The following is a 12011-nucleotide window of genomic DNA, read 5'->3' as shown; positions in this document are numbered from 1 at the left end:
CCAGGCCTTGCATGTCTTTGTTGCACTGTTTGCATTTTGCAGACGTGCCTGTCTTACCACAGGTAGAGGAACTTCATTAAAATATTCTCAAACTGTGCCTCTTTTATGATCTGCTGCCATTATAGGTTTTCCCTTCTAGTGATAGAATGGTACGATAGATCTCAAATCAATGAAGGCTACACACTCAGAAAGACCTCAAGATTTATGGAATATGCTGCTCAAGCAGTTTCACTTTTGTTTCTATTGCCTGTCCCTCCCTTCTCACATTTATCTCCAGACTTCTTCTCCTTGTCCAGATCTATTCATTGAACTTTTTGAAACTTAGCACTGAGTCTTATAGATAGATAGAAAGATTAGCCTAAATAATATATACAGAAACCCCTGGAACCCTATAAGATTGGGTTCCTAATCTGTGAATTTTTGGAACTCATTTACAAAACTTTTCTTAAACATTACATGAATATATTGTCTCATACTATAAAATTAGAATTTATAAGCCCTATTCCGTGATGCAATATCTTTGAGCCATAACATATCTTAATTAAAACTATTAAAACTATCTTTAGGTTTTTTCCTCAAAAAGCATTTTATCAAAAAAAAATCTAATTTTAAATTAAAAAAATCCTTTTTTTTTTTTTTTAAAAAAAACTTTTAAAAAAGGCCTCAGTACAGAAGCAGAATCCTTTGTCACTTACTGTCTTGGCAAAACAGCAATTCTGATATGCCCCTGGAGAACCCCACACCTCTCTGCAATTCATTCTGCTTCTCATCATTTTACAGTGCTTGGTGTGAGATTGCCTTGGATTACTGAGTACCAGATACCGTCAGACAGTTATTCCAATTTTCCCCTGGGTCCCCTCACTTCCCTCCCCCTCCCCACTCTCCCTTTGGGGACCTCTCTCACAAGAAACTCCTGTAGCGGGGGGAAAAAAAAACTATCTTTTTCCCCCCCTCCCCTAAAAGGAAGATTATAGAGAAAATTCCTCCACAACATCAAGGGAAGGGGTTCTACTCCAGATATTTCCTGATACCCAAGAAGGGAGACTGTGAGAGACCTGTTCTGGACCTCGAAGACCTCAGCAGATTTACAAATAATGTTTAAGTTCAGGATGTCACTAGGGGACTGTCATTGTTCAGCCCCATCCGAGGCATCTTCCTGTAGTAGGCCACAGCATGACAGGTCTGTATGCCTCAGTTTCCCTTCTTCTGAGTCTCCAGAAAAAGTCCCCTGAGTCTCCCCAAATATAAATACAGCTGTTGTAGCTTTAACTTATTACAAAGGTCCCACAACCATAGTCCAGAACCCCCCTGGCACAGTCTGAAAAGTACATGACACCAGTGCTGGTACTATGCATAAGCAGACTAAGCAATTACATAGGACCCTGAGCAGCTCAAGGGGGCCCCCCATTCACTTTTTTTTAATGTGTTGTGTGTATGGGAGGCTCCTCAAAATATTTCTACTTAGGGCCCCTAATGGGCTAGCACTGCCTCTGCATGCAACATACAGCCCTGGCACCCCTCCTCATGCCCTGGCTCTCCAGCGCAGCCCTGGTGTCTGTCACCCCACACCGAGTCTCCAGTGCAGCCATCTTCTGTCCTTGTACCATGACAGCCACACGAATCCTTTCAAGTGGAGTTCAAACCCGCTCTTCCCAGCAGGAATACCTCTCTGCTACGAGCAGCCTTGCCAGGGGAGCATCCCTCACTGTTCCCTTGGGTCCAGCTCTCAGGCCCTGGAGATGTCTCCTCTGCTCCCCTGCCTTTAGCTATCTCTGCCCTTAACGGTCTCTCTGCTTCTCCCCCTGTCTTCAGCCCTGTGACCCTGATTCAGACTTGGGTGTGCCAGCCAGAACATTCCTCCTGCTGCTCTCCTGCCTTCAGCCTTCTCCCAGGTCCCAGACATATAGTCTCCTAGCCAATTCCTCCCTCTTCCCAGGGAGGGTCTGCAGAGAACTTGCTACGCTCGGCAGCGTTCACCAGAGAGCTCCTCCAGTCCCCTGAATGACTCTCACCAGGACTTCTGATGTTTATAGCCTCTGATGCTGCCCCACCCTCTTCATTGGCTAAATGGGAGTACCTGTGCTGGCACAGGGGAGCTGTAGCTAGTTTATTTACAGGGGCCAGCCGCACTGACAGGGACATTATGCCTCCAAACTTAAATGATACTATAACAGGATGATCTACCCCTTCGATAGTGGGTAATGCCAGCTTGAAAGAACTAGAAGCTTCTTACCTGTCGGGGGTACAGAATGACCTATCAGACCATCTGAGCCAGGGGTGGGCAAGCTTTTTGACCTAAGGGCCACATCTGGGTATGGAAATTGTATGCCAGGCCATGAATGCTCGTGAAATTGGGGGTTGGTGTGTGGGAGGGCTTGAGGGCTCTGGCTGGTGGTGCAGGCTCTGGGGTGGGGCCAGAAATGAGTTCAGGGTGCAGGAGGAGGCTCTGGGCTGTGGCACGGAGTTGGGATGTGGGGAGGGAAGGAGTGAGGGCTTTGTCTGGTGGTATAGGCTGGGGGTGCAGGAGGTTGCTCCGGACTGGTTTGGAGGGCAGGAAGGGGATCAGGGCTGGGGCAGGGGGTTGGGGCGTGAGAGGGGTGCAGGAGTGCAGGCTTTGGGCAGTGCTTACCTTGAGCAGCTCCCAGAAGCAGCAGCATGTCCCCCCTCTGGCTCATATACAGAGGCGCAGCCAGGCAGCTCTGCATGCTGCCCTGTTCGCAGGTGCTGCCCCTGCAGCTCCTATTGGCCACCGTTCCCAGCCAATGGGAGCTGCGGGGAGAGTGCTTGGGATGGGGGCAGCATGCAGAGCCCCCTGGCTGCCCCAGCATGTAGGAGCCAGAGGGAGGACATGCTGCTGCTTCTGGGAGCTGTGCAGAGCAGGGCAAGTCCCGCTCCCTGGCTGCAGTGCCAGAGCGGGACAAGCCCCGTATCATGATCCCCAACAGGAGCTTGAGGGCCGGATTGAAATGTCCAGAGGGCCGGATGTGGCACCTGGGCTGTAGTTTGACCACCCCTCATCTGAGCAGATGGTTTATGATTCACCACGAGTGGTCTTTTTGCCCAGTTGTGGCCAGATACATCTTCCACTGGTGGGGGTTTCCCCACGTAGCCTTATTTGCAACAATGTCCGTTTGACAGTGTCAGCATTTCTTCTCCCTATGGGGTTATGGTCCAGGTTCCATCATAAACGTGTTTTTTTATGATGATGTCAGGCAGGCTCCTCTATGCTTCCCCACCAGTCACGCTCATTCACAAGGTATTACTAAAGATAAGATAGGACCAGGCCAGTGTCATACTTACCATCTCAGTATGGGCCCATCAACTCTTGTGCTCCGCTCTCCTGGTACTGTCAGTGATATCTCTAATTTCTGTTCCACTAGATTTGAACCTAATCCTCCAGTAACATGGTCTCCTACTCCACTCGAGCCTACAATCGCTTCACTTACCTGCATGACTAGATACTCCAACTCCATGGCTAGATATTGTAGAGCAGGCCTACTCAAAGACATTCAAGAGATCCTGCTAAACAGTAGAAAGCCTTCTACAAGTGCTGCTTCCCTCTCTAAGTGGAAGTGTTTTTCTGTCTGGTCTCGCCAGTGTGAAGTATCACTGATCTGTTCTTCAGCTTAACATATTGTGGACTACTTATCATATCTGAAACACCAAGGTTTTGCAGTGGAGTTCCATCATCTGGAAGCTATTCCAGTGTTCCAGTCTAAAGTGGACAATCACGTTATTTTTTCCAATGACACGTGCATAAGATTTTTAAAAGGCTTAGTCAGATTATACTCTCAGAGACAAGACCCAGTTCCCCCCAGGATCTAAATTTAAGATTGTCAAGAATTAGGTTATCCATCTGAGCTTGTTCCCGTTCTCTGCTGTAGCAATCAATGAAGGTGGCGTTTTTGGAGGTCGTTACCTTGGCCAGAAGAGTAGGGTAACTATGGGCATTAGTGTCGGGGCTTCCGTATACAATCCTTTTTTTTTTTTTTTTAAGGACAAGGTTTACCTCTGTCTTCATCTGTAGTTGGTCCCAAAGGTGGTTTCTTCTTTCCACATCAAGCAATTTGTTTGCCCGTATTTTACCCAAAGCCACATACGAGCAGAAAGGAACAGCATTTGCATATCTTGGATGTCAGGCGATCCTTAGTGTTTTATCTGGACAGAACCAGGCACTTTCATAACTCCTCCCAGCTCTTTATAGCAGTGATGGACAGAATAAGAGGTTGGTCAGTATCCATCCAGAGACTTTCTTCCTGAATAAAAAGAACAGGAGTATTTGTGGCACCTTAGAGACTAACAAATTTATTTCAGCATGAGCTTTCGTGAGCTACAGCTCACTTCTTCGGATGCATAGAATGGAACACACAGACGGGAGATATTTATACATACAGAGAATATGAAAAGGTTGACGTATGCATACCGACAGGAAGAGTCTAATCAATTGAGATGAGCTATCATCAGCAGGAGGAAAAAAAACTTGAAGTGATGTATCCTGTATATGCATGTACTATGACTTGGCTAATGTTGCCCTTTCAGACAGAGTCACAGCTCATTTGATGAGGCCACAGTCGGCCTCAGCAAACTTTCTGGCACAAATTCCAATTGCTGACATTTGTAGAGTGGCAACCTGGTCCTTTGTCCACACATTTGTCTCCTACTATGCTGTGGCTCAAGACTCCAGAGACTATGTTAGAGTTGGATGAGTTTTTCTCCAATCTAGATCCCGATCCCATCTCCTATTCTTACTACTTGCGGGTCACCAGGAGTGGAATGCAGTTGTGCAATCACTCAAATTAAAAATGGTTACTAGCTTGTTCCATAACTGTTGTTGTTTGATATGTGTTGCACATGTCTGTTTCATGACTCATCCGCCTGTCCTTCTGTATCTGAGTTCCAGCAAGAAGGAATGGAGGGGTGGAGGGTTAAGGCCTCATGCTGCATGCAGCAGGAGGAGTTTGAGCCAACCAAAGGGTACCGCTGAGGGGAAAAAGTTTCTGATGGCCATGCGCTGGGTGCACTGACACTGAGTGGCATGGACGCGTGCAACATGTCTCAAAGAACAGTTGTTACAGAACAGGTTAGTAACTGTATTTTGTCATGGCTAGACACCCTTTGTAAGGGCTGCTTTGCTTCTAGTAAAATTATGTATTACTCACCGGCAAAACCTTCCTCTATCTTCTCACTGTCTGTCTGTCTTCCTCTGAAGTCATACAGACTAGATGTGCTTCCTAGTTACAGTTTCTAGATGCCGTTATGCATGCTGGAATGACCCATTAAATTGTTCCCGGTATCCCATATAAGTCTCAGCATAACAGGAAACTTAAGGCTTTTTTACTTCCTGCTATTCTTGAGTTAAACTAGTTTTGGTGCAGAGCTTTTTGCTGTAGAAGAATCCACAATGAAGGTGAGCTTAAATATACTTATGCTTTTTATTTGAGACTTGCATAAATTTGTTTTCCAATCTTTGTTCACATTTTTAAACTGTATTTTTAAAAAAGAGAAGTTAATTCTTTATCTTTGATCTAATGTCTGTCTGGGGCATAAATTCTAACGCTGTTGATTTACATGGCAGGAAAGTAGCAGAGAATTCTTGTTCCTCAGCGTATAATGGACATGGGCTCATCTTTATGAGCAAAAGACTTACTTTTTACTTTAAAAAAAAAAAAGTTTAGGAAAATTTGAAATTGAGTCACTATTTGTAAGCAATACCCTCCTATCCTTTTATTTTAATTACTGCCTTAATAAAACAGTCCTTCCTTGTGGTACCAGGTTATGAAGCATTTCTGATGTGTACTTATTGTTAGAATCCCCAGTCCAATAGAGGGTTCTGAAAGCACAAATTATAGTCATATTGAAGTCAGTAGGACTCTGTGTGGGAGTCAGAGTCTGCTCTTGTGGATCCTCTTATAGGATCAGCACACTGTAGTTTCATACCTCTATTACACTTCGTAATTTATGTCCACTTAAAAGCTACCTCAGTAAACAAATACTTGCAGGAAGCCTGAATCTTTGTAATTCTTTTGGCACTCTCTTTATTTTTCCAAATTGGATGCCAAATTAAAAAAAACCAAACAAACACACGTCAGCAAGTTGATTTCCAGTAGAATATATACAACCTATGCTGTCCTCTTAATACTGTGTCATCCTGGTGTCCTTTTTTCTTTTCTCTTTAGCTTAAAATGCAACTTTGCCAAAAGGGCAAAATCAACAAATTCTCTGTTCCCTTCTTATAGAGGCTAGCAGTGTCTCGTCCACTTACGTTGTATATTATATATGTAGATGTTGGGGTTTTTTTTAATACTTTATCTCATGTTTCATAGTTGGCATCACAGACTCGCAGCTGGGGGATACTTGAGAGCCCCTTATTATTTCTTCCAACTTCAAATAAGCCTATATGTCCTTTGAATTGTCTCTGGTATGGTGATATTTAAAGAAGAAGTTCTCTGAGATATTTTGTACACGTTGTACTTGCTTGGAGGACTTTAGTACTTAGCCACTGACTAACAGCTTGATTCTGTAGGCACACAGAGCTCTTGAGCCTTGACTACACCAGGGGCTCCCAGTCTTTCCAGACTACTGTAGCCCTTTCATGAATCTGATGTCTTGAGTACCCCAGGTTTCACCTCGCTTAAATACGACTTGCTTTCAGAATCAGACATAAAAATACAAAAGGGTCACAGCCACACTATTCCTGACAAATTGCTTATGTTCTCATTTTTACCATATAATGATAAAATAAATCATTTGGAATATAAATATTGTACTTACATTTCAGTGTATAGTATATAGAGCAGTACAAACCAGTCATTGTCTGTATGAAATTTTAGTTTGTACTGACTTCGCTAGTGCTTTTTGTGTAGCCTGTTGTAAAACTAGGAAAAATCTAGATGAGTTGCTGTACCCCCTGGAAGACCTCTGCGTACTCCCAAGGTTGAGCACCACTGCACTACACTATGAAAATTATCCATTGCTAACAACTGGTGTCAGCACCAGTGCAGCTAAACTGGAGCTGAATGCTGTTCGTCTGCACTTAGAGTGAAGGATAAGCTGTGGTTTTGGCAGCCTTTTTTAATTTTTTGGTAATCTAAGCAACAGTGCAGCTAAGAACATCTTAGATATAGTGAATCCTTTACAAAAGACTTTCTTTATTAGGAGACTGCCTGGCTAACACAACCTCCGAAATCTGTTCCACCTTTATTAGAAAATCAGCTAAACCCGCGGTTCTCAAACTGTAGGTTGGGACCCCAAAGTGGGTCGCGACCCCATTTTAATGGGGTCACCAGGGCTGGTATTAGACTTGCTGGGACTCAGGGCCGAACCCGAAACCCGAGCCCCACCGCCTGGAGCCCAAGCAAAAGGGCTTCAGCCCTGGGCAGCAGGGCTCAAGTTACAGGCCCCCTCCCTGCCTGGGGATGAAGCACGTGGGCTTTGGCTTTGCCTCTCGTGGTGGTGGGACTTGGGTTTTGGCCCTGCCCCCACTTGGGGCAGCAGGGCTCGTGTGGCCTCAAGCTTTGGTCCCCCCTCCTGCGGTCATGTAATTTTTGTTGTCAGAAGGGAGTCAGTGCAATGAAATCTGAGAATCCCTGAGCTAAAAAACTGCTTTGTCAGTCCCATAAATGGTCACTTGAGATAAGTTTCAGTCTGCATGGCTTGCATGTCTTCTCATTTCTCAGTTCCTCTCTCCTTCTCTTCCCCTGCCCTGAAAACACATCATCTTTTCATTTCCCTTCTATCTGAGTTCGCTCTTTGGAGGTACAGACTCTTTCTGACATGCCTGTGGGGTGGGTATCTTATCAGGAGAATAAACAGGAGCTTGTTGACTTTGTAGATAAAAACTGCTGTGCTGGAGGAGACTGAGATTCTCTCCCTGTCTTACATCAGACAGAGCAACTATGATAGTGCTGTCATTGTTCTCTTTCTGATCTTGTGCATGAGAATTCCATAACTCCTTTCAGCATGAATAGGGTCATGTGCAAGATCTGTTTTCATGAGGTTTTGGTTAAGTTTTACCATTACCTCAAGCAAATGTTCGGGGTCATTTTTGTCTGCAAATCCAAATGTTACATGTCCTCACCTAGTTCTGCAAAGTTTCAAGTGTGTTTTGTCTACCGAATAATTATATTTAATTACGGATTTTGTGAATTTAGATTCCTCTCCAATAGTTTGTATTTTAAAAATTTTTTTTTTGTCTTAATATGATTTAGCTGCTAAGTTTCAATGATTTGACTGTTCAGAACAGAAAACTTTATTGATGCGTTGTCTGGGGGCTCATGTCTTCTGCCTTTTTGTAGAGCAAAGTGCTTTATGAACTATCGTGTGTGTGTGTATATGTAATATGTTTTTACATTTTATTAGTCACCACTGTGGTGGAAGCATATCTCAGGTAAAACACAGCAGCCATTTAACAGTACAGTAAGAATAGATTTAAAATTTTTATTGAAGCTAATGTTAGAATTATGTAATACACAAGTTAAGGAAGGAGTGTCTCTGTACATCTGCATATAGCACTTAAATTATCCAGAAGTACAAAGTTTGATTTAAAAGTCATACAGTACATATATTATATAATGAGGAATAACTCAAATTTAGATTAATAAATTTAACCATACAGTTTAGATGTTAGCATCCAAATATTCTGGTACCCTCAAGAAAATTTTAATACAGACGGTTGTAGAAAACAGATATAGCAATGAGTGTAGATTGTCCCCTCAGTAACTGAGCATTTAGGATAGGTTGTCCCTCAGTAGATATAATCCATCAGAGAAGTATTCCAGTTAGTTTCACAGCTGTTTCTCAATGGCTCTCCAGCTCATCTTTCCTGGTATTGCTGATGTCTGGTGATGTGTTCTAGATAGAAGTCCTTCAACCACCTGATGGTGTCCGATACCATGAGTTGGTTGCTGCATCAGCCGAGCATAGTGCTGATTCTGCATTCCCGCTCGTTACTGGGGTCCCATGCACCCAGGGCTCTGACGATCGGCATGTGTGTTCAAACCTTGTAATCCCCCATCAGATATGATTGGAAGAATAACTTTTACTGCTTGAAAGCTATAGAGGGAATCTAGGTAGGCAAACTGTAATGGCCAAAGCTGGACCAATTCTGCGTCATTATAATTAACACTCAGCTATCTTAAACTCGCACTTCCATATCTCACTGTGCCCAAATAGAACTATCTGTACCCTGTCTCTAGTTTAAAATAAAATAAAAACATGCACACTAATTCTTACCTTGTAGCTTAAAAGAAAAATAGTACAAAAATTTGGTAAGAAATGTTTGTTCTTGTACTTGTTTGTTTTTCTCATTACTGGTAACTGTAAACTTACCTAGCTTTTAGTAGTATTTTCTCGATGACTGGTGTCCTAATGTTGTTGTTTTCATTTTCATTTTCAGACTTTTGACGCAAATGATCTGTATCAGGGACAGAACTTCAGCAAGGTTCTCAGCTCCTTAGTTGCTCTAAATAAAGTAACTGCAGGTAAGTAAAATCTGTTCTGCTTTGATGCATACTATGGGGAAGCGGATCTATGATATCATCCTTAAGCAGCTCGCATAAATTAATATAATTGACTTTTCCAAAAATGCTGCCAATGGTCATTTTGCAGAGATAAGAACATAAGAACGGCCGTACCGGGTCAGACCAAAGGTCCATCTAGCCCAGTATCTGTCTACCGACAGTGGCCAATGCCAGGTGCCCCAGAGAGAGTGAACCTAACAGGCAATGATCAAGTGATCTCTCTCCTGCCATCCATCTCCATCCTCTGACAAACAGAGGCTAGGGACACCATTCTTTACCCTTCCTGGCTAATAGCCATTTATGGACTTAGCCACCATGAATTTATCCAGTTCCCTTTTAAGCATTGTTATAGTCCCAGCCTTCACAGCCTCTTCAGGTAAGGAGTTCCACAAGTTGACTGTGCGCTGTGTGAAGAAGAACTTCCTTTTATTTGTTTTAAACCTGCTACCTATTAATTTCATTTGGTGAAGCCTAGTTCTTGTATTATGGGAATAAGTAAATAACTTTTCCTTATCCACTTTCTCCACACCACTCATGGTTTTATATATCTCTATCCTATCCCCCCTTAGTCTCCTCTTTTCCAAGCTGAAGAGGCCTAGCCTCTTCAATCTTTCCTCATAGGAGCCTCTCCAAACCCCTAATCATTTTAGTTGCCCTGTTCTGAACCTTTTCTAGTGCTTGAATATCTTTTTTGAGGTGAGGAGACCACATCTGTACATAGTATTCGAGATGTGGGCGTACCATGGATTTATATAAGGGCAATAATATAGTTTCAGTCTTATTCTCTATCCCCTTTTTATGATTCCTAACATCCTGTTTGCTTTTTTGACCCCCTCTGCACACTGCGTGGACATCTTCAGAGAGCTATCCACAATGATGCCAAGATCTGTTTCCTGACTCGGTGTAGATAAATTAGCCCCCATCATATTTTATGTATAGTTGGGGTTATTTTTTCCAATGTGCATCACTTTACATTTATCCACATTAAATTTCATTTGCCATTTTGTTGCCCAGTCACTTAATTTTGTGAGATCTTTTTGAAGTTCTTCACAATCTGCTTTGATCTTAACTATCTTGAGTAGTTTAGTATCATCTGCAAACTTTGCCACCTCACTATTTACCCCTTTCTCCAGATCATTTATGAATAAATTGAATAGGATTGGTCCTAGGACTGACCCTTGGGGAACACCACTAGTTACTCCTCTCCATTCTGAGAATTTATCATTAATTCCTACCCTTTCTTCCCTGTCTTTTAGCCAGTTCTCAGTCCATGAAAGGACCTTCCCTTTATCCCATGACAGCTTAATTTACGTAAGAGCCTTTGGTGAGGGACCTTGTGAAAGGCTTTCTGGAAATCTAAGTACACTATGTCCACTGGATCCCCCTTGTCCACATGTTTGTTGACCCCTTCAAAGAACTCTAATAGATTAGTAAGATACGATTTCCCTTTACAGAAACCATGTTGACTATTGCTCAACAGTTTGTTTTTCTATGTGTCTGACAATTTTATTCTTAACTATTGTTTCGACTAATTTGCCCGGTACCGACGCTAGACTTACCGATCTGTAATTGCCGGGATCACTTCTAGAGCCCTTTTAAAAATATTGACGTTACATTAGCTAACTTCCAGTCATTGAGTACTGAAGCCGATTTAAAGGACAGGTTACAAACCTTAGTTAATAGTTCCGCAACTTCATATTTGAGTTCTTTCAGAACTCGTGGGTGAATGCCATCTGGTCCCGGTAACTTGTTAATGTTGAGTTTATCAATTTAATTCCAAAACCTCCTCTAGTGACACTTCAATCTGTGACAGTTCCTCAGATTTGTCACCTACAAAAGCCAATTCAGGTTTGGGAATCTCCCTGACATCCTCAGCTGTGAAGACTGAAGCAAAGAATCCATTTAGTTTCTGCGCAATGACTTTATCGTCTTTAAGCGCTCCTTTTGTATTTTGATGCTTTCTCTTTATATTTTCTTCATCTTCCCATGTATTAGTCTTGCATTGTTTTAAAGGAGCTTGTAAGGATTTGTCAGGTTTTTTTAGGGGAGGTTTCACAGTGAAGTAAATGTGGAGGTTCTTAATTTTTTTTAAAAAGTACCTGATCAGTATGTTTGTTTCTTTAGATGCTAGAAACATACACACTGGTCCAGTCCTGCAGTCTTCACACATGGGTCAATTTTACTGGTGTGACTAACTTACTTGAAGTAAATGATACCACTCACAGGAATAAGGTTTGCAGGATTGGACTGATTGCCACTAAAGACTTTCTCCTTCCTTTTTAAGTTTCATTCTGATCCTGCATGGAGTCCATAATCCTGTGTTTATGACAGGACACTGTTTTGTCACAAAAATGTTACGAAGTAATCATTAGGCCATCATATTAAGTATCAAAACGAGGAAGAGAAGATGAGCTTTAGAACAAAGGCCTTTATTTAAACACTCCAAACTTTTAAGGAGATAAAAGGTTTGTATAAATGGATGTAAAGAGGAGT

The 12011-nt window shown here is 42.6% G+C and overlaps 1 protein-coding gene across 5 annotated transcripts in view; it reads left to right on the top strand.

The window, feature by feature from the left end:
• The window catches only part of ARHGEF7 (Rho guanine nucleotide exchange factor 7), a 228893-nt gene that overhangs the window by 75886 nt on the left and 140996 nt on the right, over positions 1-12011 (top strand). For all 5 annotated transcript variants that reach the window (XM_050948141.1, XM_050948175.1, XM_050948144.1 and 2 more), the window contains exon 3: positions 9395-9479. In XM_050948141.1, coding sequence (XP_050804098.1) covers positions 9395-9479 — 85 coding nt within the window. The remainder of the gene's footprint in view (positions 1-9394; positions 9480-12011) is intronic.

Source organism: Gopherus flavomarginatus, chromosome 1, assembly GCF_025201925.1.
Source record: "Gopherus flavomarginatus isolate rGopFla2 chromosome 1, rGopFla2.mat.asm, whole genome shotgun sequence".
Classification (NCBI taxonomy): domain Eukaryota; kingdom Metazoa; phylum Chordata; order Testudines; family Testudinidae; genus Gopherus; species Gopherus flavomarginatus.
This window is presented reverse-complemented; position numbering and strand designations above follow the sequence as displayed.